Consider the following 25,619-nt stretch of genomic DNA (forward strand, 5'->3'; position numbering starts at 1 on the left):
GACACAGAATCTGAAGCAGGCTCCAGGCTCCAACCTGTCAGCACAGATCCCAACACAGGGCTCAAACCCACAAATGGTGAGATCATGACCTGAGCCAAAGTCGGACGTCCAACCGACTGAGCCACTCAGGCATCCCAAGATATTTACATTTTAAGTTCTTGACTGTCAATGCACCTCTCTCGTATCTGAATGCAACTTCTCTGATGTCAGAAGTCCATATAGGAGAAAGGCCACCCAGATGGCAACATAGATCATTCCTGACTTCAGTCTTCCTCACAAAAAGACCAGCTAGCCACTATCCATAGACAAGACATCATTGTGAAGGATCCCAGGACTCAGGGGTGAGGCTGAAGCACACTGTGGACCCCAAGGATTAAGAAGAGCCGTGTTAGGAAGAAGGAGCACTCTGACCGCATCACCCCAGACCCAGGCCAGCACCGCACTGCACCGCATCCCCTGGGCCTAGATTTTCTAGTGGGAAGAGACAGTCCAAGATGGACATCCAACTCCCTCAGCACCGTGGGACACTTCCCAGGAGGTGCATTCAATTCTCACCTCATGAATACCATGGTGGGGGAAAGGGGTCGGCTGGGCTCAACGGCTGGGGATAACACAGACAGGAAAAGGGGAGTGGGGCTTTCAGCAACCAGTGCTCAGATTTGGCAGACGGTGGCCCTGCTTTCAGCAGTGCCCAAACAGAGATCCTGGCCAGCCGTTCGACCCCATCTGCAGAGCTGAGCCAGTAGCTGATGCCAACCTAAAATAATTCTGGTTTAATTGTCCCGGGACCTACCTTAACATAACAAAGTCCACATATGATAGTCCATAGCTAACATCATACTCAATGGTGAAAGACGGAAAGGGGCGCCTGGGTGGCTCAGTTGGTTGAGCATCCAACTTTGGCTCAGATCTCACAGTTTGTGGGTTCGAGCCCCATGTCAGGTTCTGTGCTGACAGCTCAGAGCCTGAAGCCTGCTTCAGATTCTGTGTCTCCCTCCCTCTGTCCCTCCTATACTCGTGCTCTGTCTCTGTCTGTCAATAATAAATAAATGTTTAAAATAACAATAATAATAAAAAAAGAAAGATGGAAAGATCTTCCTCTAAGATCAGGAATAAGACAAGAGTACCCACTCTTACCAGCTCCTGTTAAACACAGTCCTGAAAGTATACAGAGTACTCAGGCAAGAAAAAGAAATAAAAGGCATCCAAATCAGAAAAGAAGAAATAAAACTGTCTCTGTTTGCAGATGACATGATATTCTATAGAGGAAATCCTATACTCCACCAAAAATCTATTAGACTAATCAATGAATTCAGTAAAGTTGCAGGATACAAAATTAATGCATAAAATTAGTTGTGTTTCTATATACTAACAATAAGTTGTCTGAAAAAAGAAAATGATCCCATTCATGATAGCATCAAAACCAAGAAAATATCAAGCAATAAACTTAACCAAGGAGGTAAAAAATTGGTAAACTGAAAACTAGAAGGCACTGATAAAATAAATTGAAGAAATGGAAAGAGATCCCTTGTTCACAGGTTGGAAAAATTAAAAAATTTTAAGTGTCCATAATACACAAAGCCATTTATAGATTCAATGAAATCTCTGTCAATATTCCAATGGCATTTTTAACAGAAATGGAAAACTGAATCCTAAAATTTGTATAGGACCACAAAAGACCCCAAATAGCCAAAATAATCTTGGGAAAGACGAAAAAAGCTGGAGGCATCACACTTCCTGATTTCAAACTACATTACAAACCTATAGCAACCAGGAGGCAGTTCAAGATGGCAGAGGAGGAAGATTCTGAACTCCCCTCCTCCCACAGACATAAGAGATTTACCAAGACCTGAAAACTACCTGAACAAGCACCTCCACAACAAGGAATAAGAGGCAGAGATATGGTCTTACCAAAAACCTCACCCCAATGTTGCAACCCACAATCAGGAGGGATTTCATAAATACAGGACTTCTCCCTAAGCCTTTGGGACCTGCACCAGAGTGACAATTCCCAACCCAATGTCTGGTTTTAGGGGAGCCTGGGTGACTCAGTCAGTTGGGCATCCAACTTTGGCTCAGGTCATGATCTCATGGTTCATGAGTTCGAGCCCCGCGTTGGGCTCTGTGCTGACAGTTCAGGGCCTGCAGCCTGCTTTGGATTCTGTGTCTCCCTCTCTTTCTGCCCATTTCCCACTCATGCTCTGTTTTTCTGTTTCAATAATAAAAAAACATTAAAAAGTTTTAAAGAAAATATCTGGTTTTAAAAGCCAATAGGGCAAATGTTCAGGAAATTCACAGGGCTGCAGGAAACAGAGACTCTATTCTCGAGGGCTCATGTGTACACTCACTTGCCCCATGACCTAGTACAGAAGCAGTAGTCTAGAAAGTGCTAGACCCTTTTTTTTTTTAAGGTTTTATTTATTTTTGAGAGACAGAGAGAGACAGTGTGAGTAGGGGAGGATCAGAGACAGAGGGAGATGCAGAATCCGAAGCAGGCTCCAGGCTCTGAGCTAGCTGTCAGCACAGAGCCCGACACGGGGCTCGAACCCACGAACCGTGAGATCATGACCTGAGCCGAAGTCCAACGCCCAACCGACTGAGCCACCCAGGCGCCCCAGGAAAGTGCTAGACCTTAAGTGAAGAAGATTTATTTGTTAATCTTAAAATGTCTGCTGTAAGCACAGAAGCCTGGTAGAACTCTTCTTTCTGGAAACAGAGACGCTGGATGGTACCGTTTCTGGCATTCTTCCTTGACCCTGCTATTGCCAGTGAGGGCATCCCATTCCTGTGTGCCACTCCATCATGGCTCTGCCAAAGCCAGCCAGGCAAATGCCCCACCCCCACATACCACTCCACCCCAGCTCCACCAATGCCAGCCAGTGTGCACAGGCCACACAGGGGACACCCCTTGAGTGCCTGGATCTAGTGATCAAGGGGGATTGCATTTAGAGGTCTTATGGGTCTGAAACAATTGGAAAGACAATTCTTGACAAGCTACCATCCTCAAGGGACTGCCCTGACAACAGGCTAAAACACACCCTTGGTCTTCCTATGGAAAAATCTTCAGCCTGGGGGGTGGGTAAGATTCAGATTTACCATACTTCTAAAGGCTATAGAAGTGCTCTCAGGGAACACAGGCTGAAGGACACGATCTATGAGCTCTCATCTGGCCTCACTACAGCTTGTGGCATCTCCCAGAAAGAAGCTCATACACTCATCTGGGGCCCTGAATTTGCAACAGTCCCTAAGGGGAGACCTCCAGATTGCTTGGTCTGGAGGTCAGCAGGGCCTACAATTGCAGTCCCCCAGGACCATATATATTTGCATACATTAAAGATGCTAATTGAGGTTCTAGTTTCCAATCAGCCTGAAACTAGGTGCTGTCTGAGATCCCTCCCTCTGGAACACTCACAGGACTTGACACAATAACTGGAATCTAACAACAACAACAACAACAACAAAACCCCAAGCTGCTTAGACAATCATAAAGGTCTGAGAGAAAAACAAGAGCTAGAGCAAGGTTAAACAATGAGGTACATCCCCTCCACAATGCCACTCCTATAAGACGGGGAGAGACAGCCATTTTGCCAAAGAATCAACCACAGAGAGTCAAGCAAAATGAGGAGACAGAGGAATACATTTCAAATGAAAGAACAAGATAAAACTCTGGGGGGGGGGATCTTAATCAAACAGAGATAAGTAATTTGCCTGACAAAGAATTAAAAGTAACGGTCATAAAGATGCTCACCAAACTTGGGAGAAGAATGGACGTACACAGTGAGAACTCCAACAAAGAAACAGAAAACGTAAGACATTCACAGACCTGAAGAATACAATAACGACCTGAAAAATACACTATAGGAGTTCAAGAGCCGAATGGATGAGGCAGATAGAATCAGTGAGCTGAAACAGAGGGAGTGGCACTCACCCAAACCAAGCAGCAAAAAGAAAAAAATTGTAAAAATGAATATAGCTTGAGATTTACAGGACAACATCAAGCAGAAAATCATGTGTATTATAGGTGTCCCAGAAGAGAAGAGGGAAAGGGGCAAAAAGCTTATTTGAAGAAATAATTGCTGAAAACTTCCCTTACCTGGGAAAGGAAAGAGACATCCAGATCCAAAAAGCCCAGAGATTCCAAAGAAGATGAACCCAAAGAGACCCACACCACAACACATTATAATTAAAAAGTCAAAAGTTAAGAAAGAAAGGAAGGAAGAGAGGGGGGAGGAAGGAAGGAAGGGGACAGATAAAAGAAAATGATAGGCCATATCAGATATCCCTGATGAACATAAGTGCAAAAGTCCTCAACAAAATATTAGTATACTCAATTTGACAATACATTTAAAGGATCACACACCATGATCAAGTGGGATTTACTTGAGGGATGCAAGGATGGTTCAATATCTGCACATCAATCAACGTGATATATCACACTAACAGAATGGAAAATAAAAATCATATGATCGTCTCAATAGAAGCAGAAAAAGCACACAAGATTCATTTACTATGAGAACTCTCAACAAAGTAAGTATATGGCCACTGAAAGGCTATACATGACAAGCCCACAGCTAACATCATATTCTTTTTTTTTTTTTTGCCCTTACTTTTTTTTTTCCCCTTGGATATGGTTTTATTTTTTTTTATACAATTTATTTTTTAACATATGCAATTATTTCCCGTCATTTACAATACAGTAGTTGCAATGACACTCCAAACAGAAAAGCAAAGTAAAAAATCAAAACCCCCTCTTCTATTTCATGTAATTAGACTTATACAGAAATTAGAAGGTTAGGTACCAACTAGTTAATCACCTAATTTCACAGCTATCTGAAGTGGCAATCGTTATATAGCAGCTTATCTATGATACATTCAAGAAGAGTGGGCATCCTTGGCTTATTCCTGACATTAATGGAAAAGCTTTTAGCTTCTCACTGTTCCATTACTGTCAGGAATAAGCCAAGGATGCCCACTCTTACCATTCTTAATCAACATAGTATTGGAAGTCCTAGCCAGAGAAATTAGACAGGAAAAAAATATAATGTTCTATTTATTTATTTATTTTTGAGAGAGAGACAGTTTGAGCAGAAGAGGGTCAGAGAGAGAGGGAGATACAGAATCCGAAGCAGGCTCCAGGCTGTGAGCTAGCTGTCAGCACAGAGCCCAATGAGGGGCTCAAACCCACAAACGATGAGATCATGACCTGAGCCAAAGCCGGTTGCTCAACCAACTGAGCCACCCAGGCGCCCCTAGATAGGAAAAAATATAAAAAGCATACAACTGAAAAAGAAGAAGTAAAACTGTCACTATTTGTAAATGACATGATTTTATATAATGAAAACCCTAAAGACGCCACCATAAAACTGTTAGAACTACTAACTGAATTCAGTAAAGTGGCAGGGTACAAAAGCAATATGAAAAAAATCTATTGCTTTCCTTTTATACAGTAATGATGAAATATCAGGAAGAGAAAGTAAGAAACCAACTCTTTATAATTACATCAGAAAAGAATAAAATACCTACAGATATATTTTTAAATTTATTTTTTTAGAGATTGAGAGCATGAGTGGGCAAGAAGGGCAGAGGGAGAGGAAAAGGGAGAAGGAGCGAGAAAGAGAGAGAATGCTCAGCATGGAGCCTGACGTGACTCCATCCCACAACCCTGGGATCATGACCTGAGCTGAAATCAAGAGTTGGATACTCAATCAACTGAGCCACCCAGGTACCCTTACCTACAAATAAATTTAGCAAAGGAGGTGAAAGACCCATACACTGAAAACAATAAGACACTGATTAAAGAAACTAAAGAAGACACAAATAAGTAGAAACATATTCCACACTCATGGATTGGAAGAGTTACAATTGTTAAAACATCCAAAGCAATCTACAGATTCAATGCAATCTCTAGCAAAATTCCAATATCATTTTTCACAGAAATAGAACAAACAATCCACTTGCATGAAACCACAAAAGATCCCAAATAGCCAAAACCATCTTGAAAAAGAACTACAAAGCTGCAGGCATCATGCTCCGTAATTTCAAACTATACTTTAAAGCTGGCATAAAAACAGACATATACATCAGTGGAACAGAATAGAGAGCCCAGAAATAAACCCATACATACATGGCTAATTAATTTATGACAGAGAGGCAAAAATATACAAAGGGAAAAGACCAGTCTTTTCAAAGAGAATTTTTTTTAAATTTATTTTTGACAGAGAGAGAGACACAGCATGAGCAGGGGAGGGGCAGAGAGAAAGGGAGACATAGAATCTGAAGACAGTTTCCATGCTCTGAGCTGTCAGCACAGAGCCCGATGTGGGGCTCAAACCCATGAATCGTGAGATCATGACCTGATCTGAAGTTGGCTGACTGAGCCACCCAGGCGCCCCAAGATCAGTCTTTTCAAAAAATGGTGTTAGGAAAACTGGACAGTCACATGCAAAAGAATGAAACTAGATCAGTATCTTATATTACATACAAAAATTAACTCAAAATGGATTAAAGGCTTGATTCTAAGACCCGAAACTATAAAACTCCTAAGAGAAAACAATGAAAACATATGGAGGATTATTTGGCCACAAAAAGAAGGAAATTCTGACATTTGCAATCATATGGATAAAACTTGATGGTGTTATGCTAAATGAAATAAATAAGCCAGACTGAGAAAAGCAAATACTGTATGACCTTACCCATATGTGGGATCTTAAAAAACTGAACCCCCAGAAACAGACAGTAGATTGGTGATCGTTAGAGGCGGGGTTTAGGGACTGAGAGAAACAGGTGAAGGTGGTCAAAGTGTACAAACTTCCAGTTCTAAAATAAGTAAGTCTGGGGGATGTAATGGATGGCAAGGTGACTATAGTACTGTACTGTACATTTGAAAGATGCTACGAGAATAGATCTTAAGAGTTCTGAACACACACACACACACACACACACACACACAATTTTAACTATGTTATGTGAGGTGGTGGATGTATTCATGAACCTCATTGTGGTGACCTCATACATCAAATCATTATCTTGTATTCCTTAAACTTACATAATATTATATGTCAACTGTATCTCAATAAGTTGGAAAAAGAAAAAGGGAAAAAAATGAAGACTGGAAAAAAAGGCCTGGCTAAGATTATTGATAGCAGGGTGTCAGTGCACCCCCAACTGCATATCCATCAATCCAAAAGGAAAATATTTGGGCCTCCTCAGGTTTTTACTCTATGGAAAAGTCTTCACTGAATTATATTTTTTATGTTATATCTTCACTTTTAAAAATCAAAGGTGGGGCGCCTGGGTGGCTCAGTCGGTTAAGCCTCCGGCTTCGGCTCAGGTCAGATCTCACGTTCATGGGTTCGAGCCCCGCGTCAGGCTCTGTGCTGACAGCTGGCTCAGAGCCTGGAGCCTGCTTCCGGTTCTGTGTCTCCTTCTCTCTCTGACCCTCCCCCTCTCGTGCTCTGTCTCTCTCTGTATCAAAAATAAATAAAGAAAATTAAAAAATATATAAAAATAAAAATAAAAGGTTTATATAAAAAAAGCCAGATAAAGAACTTTCTGTATATTCTGTAAAACCACTGCTATGCTAATATTCCTTACAAAATGTATGTGATTGACTTCACGGAATTCAGTTCCAAGAAAAAGCTGATCTTTCCTGTCAATTGTCATGTTCCATTTTTATTTTTTATCACATAATAAGAATTTCATAACCTGCACTTAGCCTTTTTGCTTTGTTGCCAGAAGCTAAAAATAAAATATGTTCAAGTATAGTAAATACAACTACCTTAAGTTTTGGTACAATTTCCCTATTTCTGGATAATAATTTTATTAAACATGTATTTTCCGATTTCTAATAATTCTGACTATAGCAACAAATAACAAAATGATAAATAAATGTAGTTGAGGTATAATTCACAAACAAATAGACAATAAATTAAGTAAAATGCCTCCTGTGTTGAATTTGTATTTAGATTGCTTCCACCTCTGGGAGGAAGGCTGACAGAATAAAGGGCTTCTGTCTTTCCAAAAACTGCCATCTAACTCAGCTCCCTGCCTTCTTATAACACCTCCCAGTGCCTTACAAAGTACAGTCATTTCCTTACATTGCTTTATACCGCTATTTAAATTAATAGTCATTTTTCCTTTGAGAGAAAGGAAAAACTAAAATAAATCATCTCGAAGTCTACAGGAAATCTGTTCTGAGAAAACAGGACTGTTATTTGCCAGAGATTTTATTATTTGCGTCACAGTAACTGTGATGGTGTCTCGCCATGCTGGGTGCTGCATCTCTAACACCTGGAGGAGCATCTGGCAGAGAGCAGGTGGCTCCACAAACAGCTGGATGAATGAATAAATGATTGTGAATACACCAGCCTTTGTCTGAGAACATATTATAAACCAATCAAGGAAATCTGTTATTATTGGTGTAACTCCTTTCAGTCTAGTATTGTCAAGGTGCTGTTAAGAATCAGTAAGAGAATGATTAAACAAGCTGATACCACTGCAATCAATACTGCATAATTTTTGTAAATCCTATATTTTTTCTAGTCAGTGTTGTTAGAGCCTAAGGTCACTTTTACAATATATAAAACTAAAAAAAAAAAAATTAAAGCTCCATGTTTTCTGATGCCATAAGTGTTGTATTGGGCCTTAATAAAACATTACAAATTTTTATTAAAAACACTAAAAAACCTACCTTCTCTTTTAAAAGTCGGAAGAGAATCCATGGTACTATGCACAAAATATACAGTACTATTGTGTGCTGATTACATAAGCTAAGGCCACAGCAGAAAGCACCAATTTTAGCTATCTGAAAAAAAAAAAATCTAAGTTAAAAATTTATCCAAAACTCATAAGTAAGTACAATGATAAAAAGCTTTTCTTTATATTAAAACCAAGCCCTTGTACCATACATAGGTCAGGCTAAAGTCAACCTCTTAGATACAAGCAGTCACACTTTAACAGACACTAATATGTATCTGTTATAGTATTTTTTATAACATTTCCCATTCTCATCAAATCATTGCAGTTTGACCTTACATGACGGCCTTCAGATTAAGTTTCTGAAAGTTCTGTGTGATGACTAGAAAAGTCCTAACAAGAACAGGATACTGTGTCATTAAAGAAAAACCAATAACTAACGCTCATTCTTTCTGTTTCACTTTTTCTCCTATTAAATAAAGTATAACAGGGGTGCCTGGTCAGTTAAGTGGCCAACTCTGATTTCAGCTCAGCTCATGATCTCCTGGTTCAGGAGTTCGAGCCCTGCATTGGGCTCTGTGCTCACAGCTTGGAGCCTGCTTCAGATCCTCTGTCTCCCTCTCTCTCTCTCTCAAAAATAAATAAATGTTAAAAAATTTTCAATAACAAATAAGTAAAATAAAGTATAACAATTTTTATTTAGAAACCTGGTCATGGGTGCTGCTTTTGCTTTTTTTCAATGCGTGCATTTTTCAAAATCAGAAAAAGAGTTTATTTTGAACAAAAAATAAACTCTAAAGCAGCACAGAACTATGTATGGAAACCCCAGATAAGCCAGGATATTCTTCTGTTTGTAAATTCTTTAGCAACAAAAGGCTGCCTATAGCAAGATGGTTTGGACTTTCCAATGTGTAGACTGTAAGCTCCTAGAAGACAGGGTTCCTTCACATTTCAAATGGTTTTGATATTAGCATTTGCCTTATAATTCATTGTAACCTCTTCTGAACTACTTTGTTTATACATTTGATATTCTTTTCATAGTTAAAAAACAGTATTATTTTTTTTTTCTTTTTGAGAGAGAGAATCTTAAGCAGACTTCACACCCACAGGGAGTCTGATGTGGGGCTTGATCTCGCAATTGTGAGATCATGACCTGAAATCAAAATGGAGTGTTGGATGCTTAACTGACTAAGCCACCCAGGTGCACCCCACCCCAATAGTACAAATTTGATCTTTTTGGCAATTAGAGAGTCAGTAAATGTACCATATTGGCATATAACCTAAGGTGGTCAGTCTGGAGCTTGGCCTCTGACGACCCTCCATGTATACACGTACACACGATGGGGGGTTAACCACCAAGCCTCTCTCTCCCACAGGACTCAGAAGGGTTCCCAGTCCTCTCATTCTCTAGGAAGCTTCTGAACTCAGAGAGGAAAAAGAGTCCCATGTTTCATGAAGGCTATCACGGGTCACCGTAAAAGAACTCAGAATATTTTCTCTCTCGACATGCCTAAATTACCTTGACATTAATCAGAACAGATACACAGTGCCAAAACCACAGTTAAAAAGAAATATAGCAATTGTCTAAAAATTAAAAAGTGATTTCCTTTGATCAAAATAGGTTACCTTTGATCTTTCTTTTGCGGTTGCTGCCTCCTCAAAATGTACAGTAAGAGCCATAAGCAGCCCCACAAACAGATTGTTTAAGCTAAAAACCTCTGCTGCAATGGACCACTGCCATGTTAGACGAGAGAATGAAAACACCCCCGCAGCAAGGATTCCTCCAGCATGAGAGCCAGAAAGCCTGCAAACACAGATAACATGAAATCTTCTTTCCCAACAAAAAGAACCGACTTTATTTTCCTTTTTAGAAACTGTAACAGAAGAAATTATGACAGTCACCCAGCCCTATCCCAACACATTATATGGTTAATACATTTCTTCCGTGTAATAATTTCCTTCCACATGTTTTAATTAGCAAGTCCATATATTAACTTATTAATACAAGGGAACGGACCGGCGGGGTCTCCTGTGGACTGAATGAGGTTTAGTTCTTAGATGGAACCTTTAGGATTTGAGCCAGTTCAGGAAGCCTGAAGTGATAGTAGCTAGAGAGATAACAAACCAGAGTCACTTTTCTTGCTATCGCCCCGACGAAGGATGGTCTGGGTAAGATGGAATTAGGTTGAGTTGTAAAAATTAATGAAATGGCAGATGATCTACTCGGGAACGCTCTTACCCCTTCTTGTGGCATGTGTGGACCTGCCACACGACCACACTGAAGTGTATCTCTCAACATAGGGCAAGGGCTTCTTCGTCACAATATTTGGTGATTTTAAGATCTTGAAAGCTAAGTTCTTAGTTTCTAGTGAGTTCTTGATGCAAGGTGGAAGTTGAAAACAATGTATTCTCTTTTTTAAAGACAGGGATGGGAATGTGAACTTGATGAACACAAAAAGAATCAAATGCTACACTTGAAAACAAATTTCTCAACCCCAATGCCAATGGGAGCCAGACATTTCAAATCGATCAGGAAGCTGGATCTCAATTTAGAGATTTGATCTGAGACTAGCAACGTGGAGGAATATGCTAGCGCATTATCAAAGCATAGCAACTTCCTATTTCACTAGAAGTCTGAAGTGATGAAAAAACTGTTACCAAGTATCTCTTTCTAACACGTGTTAGAATTCAGCAAGTATTACGGTGTATAATAGTTATATTATATGTCATCACTTTTAAACTGTACTGTTTTGTGTAAAAAGCTGTGAAGTAATTTTGTGAAGTGGTTCTGGCCTTTAATCAAGCATTATAGAAAAAAAAGTTAAAACAAAATTTTGATATCACTGAACTTGTTTTTGAGGTCCTTTTTCCAACTTTTCTTTTCTTTCCCTTATAAAAACCATCAGTTTCCTATCTCTTTCAGAGTTCCCCATTCTCCCAATGACCCTGATTCAACATACTAAAGGCATTTCTTCCTTCTAAATTGTGTTCCAAATTCCTTTTAACTTGTACTCCTACTATCTTAGACTCAATTATTTTAATAGTTTCCTAACTTGTCTTCTGTTTTCCAATCAATTCCGCAATATAATATCACATTAAACTCCTTAAAACATGCTCTTTATGACTACCTAGTCCCCCTCTTTGTTGCCTGTAGGAAATGAATCAGGTTGGAATCCAAGCTCCCAACGAATAGTACCTAGCCACTAATTACTCTCTATCATTCTTATTATCTACCTACATTATTCTCTCTACCAACCAGTTAGGGTCCTCAAAATTACTTATTAAGACATGCTGACTCCCAGTGCCATAGCTCTGCTCATGCTGTACCCATGAACTCAATGTCTTCACAGCTTCTACTTGTTCAACCTCTACTCTTTTCTCAAATTTCTCTTCAATTCCCAGGTTTCTAGCTCATCTTAGAACATGTATGGCAGGTAACTGCCTCTGATAATTATTCTGACGTTAGTTTTGAAATATGAACTGGAGTTAAATTTCATTTATACTGGAAGTCTTTAGCTTTAAGCATAGAAAGAAAACTTAGTGAATGAGAAACTGAATTAATCTTAAAGAACGGTAACATTTTTTGAAGGAATTTCCAGGCTTCATCTGTCAGTGCTACTTTAGAAAGTCAGCATAAGATATAAGGTTTCTTCCTCTACTTAAAAACACAAATTAGCTTCCTTGGAAAAATGGCCGATTCCAGGTCTGCGGTAGCTCAAGTATAAAATGAATTTGAAATATCTTGTTGCAGAACGTAAGGCAGTGTCTACAAGGGGACATGACAACAGGACGAGTCAGCTTAAAGGGGCCAAATCAGGGACAAATTGAATATCAATAATTATAGTAATAGATTGCAACCCAATGAATAAATAAGCTATAGTATAAATAAATGAGGGAAGAGAAAGTCCATAGAAAGTCAATGACTAATAATTGTAGAAGAAATGATGGACTTTGGAGCCATCATCATCAGAATAATGGATACCAAAATTAGTGGGTAAACATTTTGCAGTAACAGAAATATGAACATAAGTCTAAAGGTATCTCTCTAGAAATAGATTATCTACAAAAGGAAAAATGCTAACTTTACAGTGGTAAACCTGGCAGACACAATCTTAACGACGTGATCAAAGTTAAAGCCCAGAAATGGGACAAATGTCATATACTTCTTGATCTGGTCCAATCAAAAGAACAGAGCCTCATTTCTATAATCTTGCCAATATGTATTACCTCAAGCTACAGACATATTCAAACTGAAAAACATTCTGCAAAATAACTGGCCAATACATACCCCCCAAAATGTCAAGGTCTTGAAAGACAAAAATGAAAAGCAAAACTACCATGTGTCTATATGAAGAAGACTAAAGGGGTACAACAACAGAATAAAAGACATGATCTCAAATTTTCTTCTGCTAAAAAGGATATTATTGGAATAATTGGCAAAATCTGAATCACCTCTATAGAGAACAGTGTTCTATCAGGGATGATTTCCTGACTTTAAGAAGTGCACTGTGGATCTGTAAGAAAATGTGCTTGTTTTTAAGAAACATACCTTGAAGCATTGAAGGGTAAAAAGATACCATCTATACACCTTATTCTTAAATGGTTAAAAACAAAACAATACACATATATGGCTTGTGGGTAACAACCTTGAGCATCTTTTCAAATGCTTATTGGCTATTTGTATGTCTTCTTTGGACCCACCGCCCATTTAAAAATTTCGGACTCATTGCCCATTGAAAACTTAGATTGTCTTTTGTATTACTATAGAGTTCTTCTCAACTTCCTTTTTTTACATTTCTTTTCTGTGAGACACAGCCAGAGTCCATTGCTTGCATCCAAGAGCCCTGACTGAAACACACTGCCTTCCCTCTGTGTTATTTCTATGACATTTTCAAGGGAAACTATGTGAGAAAATTCTGAAAATAAATGCTAAGATGCTATAGCTTTGTGAAAAACAGAAGAGACAGCAGTATGTCTAAGAAGAGAATGTGTGCATCCATATATAGGATATGTAGAATACAAAATATTTTGGAGACCTCATCATTTTACTATTTGATTTGTGGTTTTCCTAGTAAAATATATAAGCTAAGCTTGTACGAATTTTATTAATTTCAGCAACCTTTTGTAAACAGTGAATATCCATGAAAACACACGTATTTTAACAAATTGCCTTTAAATCTGCTTTATGCTAAGGTTCAGAATCGATCACCATTTACTGATCACGTAGCATGTATAAATGAGTGGGCTAAGAAAAACAGACAATTCAAACCATCTGTTGGGGGGAAACTCCGCAAGTTGAGGAGGGACACATACAAGGATTTGCACGTAGCAATAAAGGCTCAGGGAGGCTGCAGAGACTGTGGGTGTGGAGTGGCAGGAGCTGTGAGCATGGCTGTGGAAAGGCTGGATAGAGCCAGGCTTAGTGGCTTTCCTACGTGGGTAGGGCAGAAGGACAAGAGGGAAGGGAGTCTGTCATGAACCACGAGGCCTAGATTGGATGGGGAAGGAAGCAAAGCAGCAGAGGGCTCATGAAGGCAGTAAAAAGTAGGAGCATAGAGTTCTAGGTCTCAGCTAAATGGAAGACAAGTGTAGAGGAAATGAGTGAAACTGAAAGCTAAAGTCATGTCGGGTAGTGGAAAGTTGGCTGGGGAAGGGGACATCAAACTGGTAAAGGGTGGAACAGGCCATTTAAACAAGACTAGACTCTATTACTGAAAGCAGCCTGTGAGGGGAAAGAGTTTAACAAAGCTGTTCTCAAAACCATAAGATTTTCATTAAAACCATGTATTTGTCCCAAAAGACAAGCAGTACAGCACACATGAATAAGTCTGCAAGTTGAATGCTGCATAGGAAGACAGGTGTGCGGGCCAGTGCCATGACATCATACGCATGCCAACAAGGACATGTGATCCCCACATCACACTGCAAGCGGAGTCTGTGATCTGCTGACAAGTCAAAGGCTGATGTCTGCCACGGGAAGCATGAGGACTTTCTGACAACTCTGGTGGTCTTCAGATCGTTCACTGAACTCCGCAGCTAGGCAGCCTCGGTACATTGTTCAAGGCATCTTACATTATCTGAGCTTGCTTCATTTCATCCGAATGAGACAGAGATAAATGATTAAAGAGCAAGTTGAAGTCAAGATGATTTCAAGAAGATATTTTAGGATCACGGTTAGGTTGAGTATTAGTTTCCTGTTGTCCACATCTCTAGCCTCTAGCCTCTGTTCTCACTTTAGCATTCTATTAAAATAGCACTCAACTATCATCCAACTTCCAAATACAACAGGCTCCCAGGACCTCTCTGCCATACTGATCCCAGCCCCAGACACACTCTACTGAATTGACCTGGGCTCCTCATGCCTTCGGTGTTCCTTCCGTGGTTCTGGATCTTCCTTCTGTGTTTTCTCTGAGTGGCTCCCCTCCTTCCGTTATCGCCTTCAAAGCTGGTGTTTCTAAGATTTCATTCTCAGAACTCTTCTCACTCTGACATACTCCACATGGGGGGGCCTTAGCTACTATCTTGACTTCAGCTACCCACTACAAACCGAAGCAACCAAATCTGTGTCGTACTACCTTCCCCTTAGTTTCGAACTGAAATATCGCCAACTGACTGCGGAACACCTCACCACAAAGCCACTCCAGCTCTGGATGTCCCACAGAGCCTGAGTATCAACGTGGGCAAAATTAATTTCTCATCCTCCTCCCTAAAGGATTCCTGCTCCTGTATTCTGTCCTAGTGTTTTCATTATCTACCTAGTTTAGTTACCTAAGAAACCTAAAGCCACTGTCAAGGCTCCTGTCCCTGTCTCCATGTCGAACATACCATATCCTGCCTGTTTTACTTCATAAACGTTTTGGAAACTCATTCTCCTCCCGGCCCATACCGCTACTGCCCTATCTCAGCTGTTAGGCTCACATCAATTCTCTGGCTTTGTATGTTGTGTGTCTCCAGCCCTCGGCTCACCATTGCCACCAGAATGAAGGATTCAAAACATATTTGATCTTGCACATTTCTGCCTCCAACCCTATAATGACTCCTCTTTGATTATAAAACGTTTTAGAAAGTCCTCATTATGACAGGCAACACCTTTTATGATCTGGTCTCAGCCTATGTGTAGCTTCATTTTTTGACATAACCGATCTCATAGTTTGTGTTCTAGCAACACTACACGAGTTTTAAGTCCTGTCCTTGCAAGCTGTTTCTCCTCCATCTCTGGGTCTCTTTGTTGATGAGGAGTGCTGTTAGGCACACCTTTCCAAGAAGTTGTTCCTAAAGTACCTTCAATAAGACTGGTGTAGTTTGCTTCTTCTCCAGATTCTATTAAGCTAAATGTATTAAATGGGTACTGAATGGACATATTTTTTTGTATTTCTAAAACTTTACATTCCTGAGGAACAGAAACTTTTAACTGTAACCTAATCAAAATATAGTAAGGAAGCCAGATATGGGGAACTTAAAATCCCCTAAATAATGTATTACAAAGCCAACAGAATTATTTTGGACTATTGATAGCACCATTTCATATTTGTGCATTTTAAAAATTAAAAGTTTATCTCACTTTACATGTATATGTGCACATGTCCCTACAAAAGCCTTTTGATTTTTAGAAAACTAAAGGGTTTTCCACCTATATGTTTCAGACATACTTTATCTTTAGTTTTTAATGCTCTCTAACAATGGTTTCTAATCATCTCAGTGGAAGTCTAACTATTTCCAAATAATGTTTGATAATGTTACTTAGGCTATTATTTAGAAATTAGGCTTTTTTTTAATTGCAAAAAAAATGAAAGAAAAGATGTTTTGGTATTGGGGTAAATTCTGTTTAAGAATCATGTTGCTTTTCATTGTTGTGCTTTACTATTATAAAAGTGGTACCTTAGTAACAAATGAAATTGAGGGAACTATTAAAGGATTCATGTTTGATTTTGTTACATTAATTTTTATTATGCTATTTTGTCCATGTCGATGTACCTTACAGAAACTAAGGAATAATCCATTTTTCCACACCACACTTTAATTCAAGGGCTTAGATATTCTTTTGGTAAGAGTACAGAAATCATAATTTATCTAAAAGAATTTTATATTACTTTATTCCTTGTCTGTAAGTAAATACTTCAAAGGAGATAAGAAAATATAGATTTACAGTTACTCATATTGCCTCTCACATACTGATATATAAAGTTCCTTAATTTTTCTCATATCTTTCAGAAATTTCAAATAAATTAAGTTTTCATCTTCTGTCTTATTGAGCCAAATATCAATGAATGATCCATATCAATAAACCACAGCAAGTCTGAGACAGAAGACATTAAATGTGCAAAAGATTTTCTTACGGAAATCACTTAGGTGATGACATAAAATGCACACTGATGAATATGTCTGAAGGTGAATCTAATTCTTAAGCAAACAAGATGACTGAGCAAACCCTTTTATTATCTGTTTATGTATGAATCTTTTTAAAAAAGTATTTTTGTATGAACCTATAGAATATCTACAGCCTCCAACTAATCCATCATCTATTCTGATTCATGAGGTCTTTGTTATTTTATGAGCCTAGACAAATATGATCCTTCTGAATGAAGGGTGCCCCAGAGTGGATAATTAGACAAGTTAGTTGTAATCTCTTTTGGGGAATAATGCTATTTTTTATCTATTTATTTATTTATTTTTATCTATTTATCTTAGAGAGAGGGAGGGAGAACAAGTGGGAGAGAGGGGCAGAGGGAGAGAGAACCTAATTGCCTTTGAGCCTGGAGCCCCGATGCGGGGCTCAATACTATGACCCAGGATCATGACCTGAGCTGAAATCAAGAGTCCAACGCTCAACTGACTGAGCCACCCAGGTGCCTCTTGGGGAATAATTCCAACCAGAACACATATACCACAAATTTTTTTTTCCTGAAAGGGGTACAACATACAATTTGGGGTGGGGGGGGCAGAGTTAAATTATGTAAGTAGAAGGAAATGCTATTCATATACCTTATGGAGTGCAATATTATTAAGTGAATTGGTAGGCCAAGCTTCTGGCTAACTAATCTTTCTTTTAGAAATATATGGAAGGAGGGATGCCTGGGTGGCTCAGTCAGTTGAGCGTAGGACTACTATTTTGGCTCAGTCATGATCTTGGATCATGGGATTGAGTCCCACCACGGCTTAGCTCTGAGCATAGAGCAAGCCTACTTGGGATTCTTTCCCTTTCTCCTTCTCACTCTCCCTCTGCCCATTTCCCCCACTCACCTTCTCTCTCTCCCCCCACCCTCTCTCTAAGATTAAAAAAAAAAGAGAGAAAGAAAAATATATATGGGAGGAATGTCCAATCTGACATTATTACTTAAGCATCAGTTTTAAATAAAATTATTATTCTGAGTCCACGAAATGAGCTGTTTGGTATCAGTCCATAAAGTCAAATGTACAGACAGACTACTAATAGAAGTAGCATCAAAATAAGGCTAAACAACTGTCATCCACCCATCAAAGCAGTCTTAGGATTTTTTTTCAAATGAAAATGACATAATTAAAAAACACCATTGTGTTTTCACCTGGCAATTCACGGGTCCCACTTTCCATTTTCATTTTATTCTTTTGAATAAATATGCTTAATTATTTTTTACAAAGCGACTAAGGACTTGGTAAATTTATTTTTATACACTTAACATGTTAAAGTGGCATCTTAAAATAAGCTCACTAAAAAGAGGCACATTTTTCTATTGACACTGATGAAACTGCTTCAACAAAAAAGATAAAGAGAAATTCAAATGAAGTAGTGAATAAAATAGGAAGTCTCTTCACCAGAACTCAGGAATGAATCACAAAACAGTCTAAACTATTTTCCATTTTAACTTAAGGACACCTTATGATGAATTAGATACAATATGAGAAAAAATATTTTCCATTCTCATTTGGTTCTCATAGAGCCTCATAGAAGGAGGTCAGAAAACACATTTCTTCAACTGAAATACATGTTTTTAGAATCTAACCTGACTTATAGAAAGATAACAGGTTATGAGGCTACATGAAGAAATGATCGCATACTTAAAACACCATTACCGTGATCATTTTAATAACACAACAACTATGTCGTAAAAACTAGTCACATGTCAGTACTAACAATCAAAATCCAAGTTTTGACACTTTGAGAGACAGATGCTGAATTTAAAGGGCTCATACTAATGGAGTAAAGCAGTGATACAGATGATTCAAAATATCACAGTCTAAAAGTCACTTAAGTATGACTTATTTTATACAAATAAACATATTTTTGTTTTACATGCAAAATATATTTTCCAGTATATTTACAGTAAGTAAATCTTCCAAATTGCTTTGTGCTTGGGTTAACACGAATGTCATGTAGTTCATGTCCTAGTAAAGTACAGCAGTGAGTCAATAAAGAAAGATCTACCAAGAGCAAGATAGACGTATGAGAAGGGTGGTCAAGTACTTAAAATTTCATCCAGATAATGCAAATAACAAAAATTCCCCACTGGGGTAAGGAATATGGGGTAAGGATTCAGATCATCCTAACAAATATGAAGCTCAGAATCCTAATGGTTAAGACACAAGTGCCTTCTTTGGGGTCCACAAAATCCATGAGACCTAGATAAAATTCCTAGGAAAGGTACCGATTGTGCAAGAGTTTTCTCACTGATGGAATACTCTTCCTCTGTTGACACAATGGATAAATCAGGAGGTTACAATTTACACCACTGACACAGGTTTGCTATTGATGATAAGGTGTATTTTTCTTTCCACTATGTGGTATTTGATTTTCATGTGTAGTCACATGTTTGTCTAACCCTCAATCAAAAGGCAAATAACAGAAACCCGAGATTCTTTCAGAACACACATTTGACGTGCCTCATAAAATTCATGAATGTATTTGTCTTCAGTGTTACTTGCATGCAAAGGACCCAACATAGGAGGTACCCAGCCCTCCCTTCTCTGCTGCAAACTCCTGCTTGAAGTAAGCAGGATTGAGCAGGCAGCCTCCGAGAATTATTGTTAAGTAATTACTGTTAGTGTCAACTCTTGTTGACGACTAAAACCACGTAATGGCTTACAGGGAAGAAGTAAGGGAAAGCAAGGACCCAATGCAAATCTACCACCCTCACCCTCCTAAGTTCTTATCTTTCTGGATCTTGTTCAGGAAAACTCTATACATGTCACCTTCTGGCTCAATCACATAATCAACACTTATCTATTTATCTCTTCAGGGCACCTGGAAAAAGGGCAACCTGGGAAACCAGCTACTTGCTGCTGAACTTCTCTGAACACAGTAGGTCACTCACCCCGGGTGCAACAAATACGCATTGAGCAACTAATATGCTCCAATACTCTGCGGGCAAGTTATCGTCAGTGGCCATTTAGAAAACAGTAGAACCTAAATTTTTCTGTTTAAAATTTAAATTTAAAAAATTTTAAATTTAAAATTTTTTTAATTCTGAATTTTTCTGTTCATTTTAAAGTTTGAACCTAATTAACACAAACCAATCATTTAGGGCATGGTATATTAAAGTTACATCTTGGAAAATTAATTAATTAATTTAAAAATTATGCTCCATCTTGGAAGCCACCACCACTGCATCTTAAAAAAAAATGTAAAATACTTCCATCTTTAATAACTTTGCAAATAATCCCTTTTTCCACACTTAATAAAAATTTATTTTCACTTCAGATAAAATCCTACCAAAGTTTCTTCCATTCCATGAGATTCAATCAAAAGGAAAACTGGTTCTAGTCTGACTTTTCAGTTACATAAATATCAACTACCAGCATGCTAAAAGGAAAAGTACAAAGTATCATTCCTGATTTTAAGCCATTAAGTAACATTGGGGGAAAAACTGTAAAGTCTTCAAAAAAAAACCCAGTTGAAATGGAGGGAGTAAGATTATGAATGGCTTCCATAAATAAAGTGTAATCATATAATTCCCATCAAAATCAGACTCATACATTAACCAATACATAAGAAAGTTATTCCAGGTTTAGAACAATTCCTTTTATTATATCTCATCAACTTATATGTAAATATTGATAGGAAAAAACACTGAACTGGGCTTTCTAGAAATCACCATCATACACTTTACTTTTTACTAAGTTTTCATGGTATGCCAAGTAATTTGCACACTGGGAGGCACGAACTCTTGAAAGCAACCTACTTCAACATGACTCTCAAATTATACATTTGCATCATATTTTGTTTGAAATGTTTAAAAACACAGAAGACCCCCAAATCAGCCCCTACCTCAAGTTTGATGGTGTATTTGGTATTCTTAGCAAACCTGGATGGTTAAAAAGTGTACTCCAGCCAAGCCAACTGCTCTCCGAGGCCTTGGCCACGCCAACAGCATCATGCTAAGTCCCTTTTAACCCAAACCGTAGAAGATGCTGCCTACATTTTTAAACATTAAGATATGAAATGTGTACGAAGGACACTTAAAAGATCCAAGTGACTCAACTCAGCAGAATGAGGGTACTCAACTGTTTTCATCAGCAACGCTAACCAACTCAATAAACAATTGAGATTTAGTATTAAGTAGTTTCGTTATGCAACGGGATGAAGCCTATCTTAATATTTCAGTTCCTTCAGGCAGCTTTCTGTGTTTATGGCTCTGAAAAGTAGCAAATCTATATGAGTTATGATCTATAATTTTATTTGTAATTTTAAGAGATACATGCATTTATTATTACAGCCCTAATGACTGATGACTCGTTCCAGTGGCAACATCTCGGCAGGAAACAGATTTAGCAATCTGAACGTTTTATAAGTTTTTGTAATTGAGGAAACTTTTCATAATCTGACATTTGTTAAAACCACTTATTAGAAATTATGCAGCACAGTAGCTGTGGAAATATGAGCTAGCTTCACAATTATACAGTCAGCCTATGCAGCCCTTTGCTATTGTATATAGTGGCATAAACCCCACAGCGGCCTATCAGCTAACTGGCAGGCAGGGGGCTGCTCTATTCAAAGTGAGAGATACAAGCTGCAGGGCAAAAACCTGGCAGCTCCCATCTGACCCCACAATCCCCTACCGGTGACAGCTCCAAGCTCCATGGCAAATTAGGCCTTCTCATATTACAATTGGAGAAGACAGATTCCATTAGCAGTATCTGAAATTGAGTGGAGAGCTGCGCTGTTATCAGACTTGACTCATAAGCACTGCTATTAATCAGAGCTATGATAGCATTTATATATTTCAAGCTATCTGCTGCCGCTGTGATATTCTGCTACAAAGGGTTGATGGGACTTAGGAAAGTGAACAATAGAGCTTTCTGGGAAAAGCAGAGTAAATCAAGAAAGTCTATGACTTCCGCACATTCTGAAGGGATTGTGGTTTACATAAATTTTCTCCCAATTGGAGATTGAGCTCTTCCTCATCTTACACATGGGATTTAGTTGTCACTCAATGGTAACAGCTGTGAAAAGGTGAAGCGGCCCACCGCTCAGAATATTGCCTTCGCTTTTAAAGCAATTAACCCATGAACAGGAGGATACCTGGTGATATCAAAGGGATTAGGCCAGCCAGTGCATTATTAACATTTCCTTGAACTAATTCTAACTCTGACTAGCTGTCAGAAAAGACTCTAGAGTCTTAAAAAAGAGTTTTTGCCCGCTTTTTTCCCCTTCAAAACGAAGTGCTGCTATTTGAGCCTAATATGTCCCTCTACTTATAAGAAAATGCAAATGAACCAAGCTCTTAATATGCTTAACCAGTCTGAGTCAATGCAATTTTAATACAAGTAGGAGAGAAATATATGATCAATTAACCAGGGATCAAGACAGATATTCTCCTGAATGGAAATTAATGCTCCAGTACTTTCCATTCTTCTTCAACTACAAAAACTTGGGGCCTATTTGTTACTTATGCATAGTTACCTCTGAAATTAGGAAGAGCTTCACATTATTCTCTATGGCAATAATCTAAAATACTCTTTGAGCTGGGAAATTCAAATGTCCCTTAAGCAGGCGATTCTACATTCTCTAAGGTATGGCATTTTAACTTTCTGTTCGTTGTTGAATGGAGTCTTAGCTGAAGCTGTAAGGACCGCAGATGCAGCGCAGTGCTCAGAATCAAGTATTCCTCTCCCAAAAGTTTAAGCAAATTAATTTTTAGCAGCAGCATAATGTTTAGAATTTTATCGCTTATACAAAATAAAATACCCCATAAATAAAATAATGGCACAAAACAATCCGCCAGAAGATACTTAAATATCGCTGAAATTGGTTGTAAGTTCTTTGTAGTATGTAGGCATAGTTTCAATATACCTCTAATTATTATGAATACTCATATATTCTGGCTAATGCAGTTGACGATAGGAGATCCGATTTCTTATTGTATAATGTTAACAGTGTTAGAAAGTTTTTTACGTGAGTGTCCTAAAACAGTACCTCCTAGAAAAAAAAATCTTGAAAAGCTGTTTAATGGTTAGACACTTTGTCGTAATTCCTTTGAAATAAGCACTGAATTTTGATTATGAAAACTAAAATAGTTTTACTTTCGAGTCACATGAATCCTCAACAAACAATGTCGAATGAATTCTTCTATAGTTCCAGTTGGTCCATAATAGTTTGGAAAGGATATGCTGCCTCCCAAGGCTGTTGAGGATGTATTTCCTGCCCTGTAACTCCCAAAATAAATGATACAAGATACACCCTCATCTGAGATCATAAGCAATTTAAAACTTCCCTGAGGTAAAGAATTTTTTGCAATGCTATCAGCATACTTCATTTCCTTTTAATGATACCAGAACATATGAGATGTAAGCAAGTTGACGTTTAGTGACCGTGATTTCAGTGCTCCTTCCTCATTAACTATATAGGACCTAGTTTAATGTTTCTTAGAAAATCAGTTTGAAATTCAAGTACTAAGAAATGCTAAGGCATGTTCAGATTTGTGATTTACAAGGCCTATAACTTATTTTTTATATTAATAGGATTTGTGAATTTCAAATATGACACTTTAAACATTGTGCCAATGACACTTAAAAATCGTTCACTTCAATGGCCTTAAAAGAGAAAATCCCAGTTCCTTCAAATCACTGACTGCGTTACATAGTCTTAAAAACATAGATGTACACATTGATAAAATGAATACTATTTCATATAAATGAAATGCATTAAACTCTTTTAACATAATGAATGCTTGAAAGTACCCCTGAAGGGGACAATACATAAATAAATACATACAGAAACAACTGCCACAATCTTACGATTTTTGATTCAATAAAGTACAATGACACACACAGCTTTCCATATGCCGTTTCACTCACATGCTTCCTACATTAGGACAAGGCACAAACACGAGTTCTTGCCAACCATTAGGAAAGATTGACAAAAAATGCAGTGTTAATGACATCTTATGGCTTTTAAAAGCAAGAGAAGGACGCAAGGAAAGCAAAAATTACATCGTAATTGGAAACAATGAATAAATTGTCCTTTCAACCTAAGTCATGTTTATTGAAAAAAAAAAAATAGAGCTTTTTACATCAACACATTTAAACAGAAATTTGCTTTTAAAATGCAATCTTTGTTTAAAAGGTACAGAAGGTCTTTATGTCCACCCCAAGAGCTAAATATAGTGAATGCTCTGTGAACAATTACCTGAAAAAAATCTAAACCTGTTAAAAGAATTAATTTACTGCACACCAGTCAGCACTAATCCTACGTGTACAGTAATGTGCTCTTAAGTGATGGGGGAAAGAAAGAATAAAACTGTTTCACAGATCAAAACCCTTCAATATTCAACAACAAAGTGGAGGATGATTTGGCCTGTAAATGAATAAAGTAGTAAAATGTCTCCTAAACAAATTCTGATAAAAGGAGTCAACCTGTAAAGGAACACATTTACGATACGCTGGGGCTGGGAAGAAAAGCTGTCACTGTAATGGCTGTACAAAAACTGTGTCCTGCTGCTGGGTTTATATTCACAGAAGAAAGGTTTTAAAGGTTAAGTTCAGGTCATACAGCAAATGAAATTGTAACAAGCCAGCTGACATTGTATAATGTCTTCTTCCACTCAGTCAATAGGCTACTGTTAGTCCTATTACCATAGAGATGGCTTGCTCTTTCCTGAAGGGTGTCTATTGTTTGACAAAACAGATTTGCCACTTGAACTAGGTTGTTCCCAAAGGACGTGTACCTTGTCAATTATTTGTATTCAAAATAATGAAGTATTTTCATATTAAAATGTATGTAAGAGATAATATTGTTAGATCCCTTCTCTGAAAGAATGCAACTTTCCCAAGTACAATCTTACTAAAACATTATTAAAACCACTCAAATATCCAGTTTAGTCATATTAAGAGTTTTTGATTTAAAGCATCTGTCAGCAAATATACAAATTTATCATTAAGACTGTATTAAAAGAAAAGGGTCAGAGGTTAAGTATGCTAATCTAAAACCCATTATAATCAAGCATAATAATAAAAGGTACTTTAAAATGTGGACAACTCAAAGGAAAATTATTGTCCAAAGCTATTTGGATTCAGTAAAGATAAAAACTTTTGTGTATGATTTTTACAGTGGTTTTCCTGGGGGAATGTTATCACCAATTAATATAGTGAAGAGCATGGAAAAGTTTTAGAAAACAAATCACTTTATTTGCATAAGAGCTTTTTATAGCCATATAGCATTTAAATATACATGTCATAGAAATGCCTTCTAAAATACAGATAAAGAATTTAAAACAAATAAAATGCAGGTGAACTATCAAAATAAATACAACCATTAACTTCCTTTATGTGCCTTTGTCTTAAATGTTTTATGAAAATTATTAATTTATACATTCAGTATAAGTTCAATATTTCAACCTAGATATTTAAAAATTAAAAAAGATTGGTTTTTCTCTGAGTATAAATAATGACAAATTTTTAATTACAAAAGACTTAAGAGAAACAATTCTAAAGAAGATTATTCTAATCATTTA

General features: G+C 37.8%; 1 protein-coding gene across 1 annotated transcript in view; it reads right to left on the minus strand.

Moving 5' to 3' along the window:
• Positions 1 to 25,619, minus strand: part of TMEM260 (transmembrane protein 260) — a gene marked incomplete at its 5' end in the record, with an annotated part of 66,234 nt that overhangs the window by 32,238 nt on the left and 8,377 nt on the right. The window contains 2 exons of the mRNA XM_029952185.1: positions 8,690 to 8,803; positions 10,321 to 10,498. Coding sequence (XP_029808045.1) covers positions 8,690 to 8,803; positions 10,321 to 10,498 — 292 coding nt within the window. The remainder of the gene's footprint in view (positions 1 to 8,689; positions 8,804 to 10,320; positions 10,499 to 25,619) is intronic.

Source organism: Suricata suricatta, chromosome 9, assembly GCF_006229205.1.
Source record: "Suricata suricatta isolate VVHF042 chromosome 9, meerkat_22Aug2017_6uvM2_HiC, whole genome shotgun sequence".
In the NCBI taxonomy this organism is placed as follows: Eukaryota; Metazoa; Chordata; class Mammalia; order Carnivora; family Herpestidae; genus Suricata; species Suricata suricatta.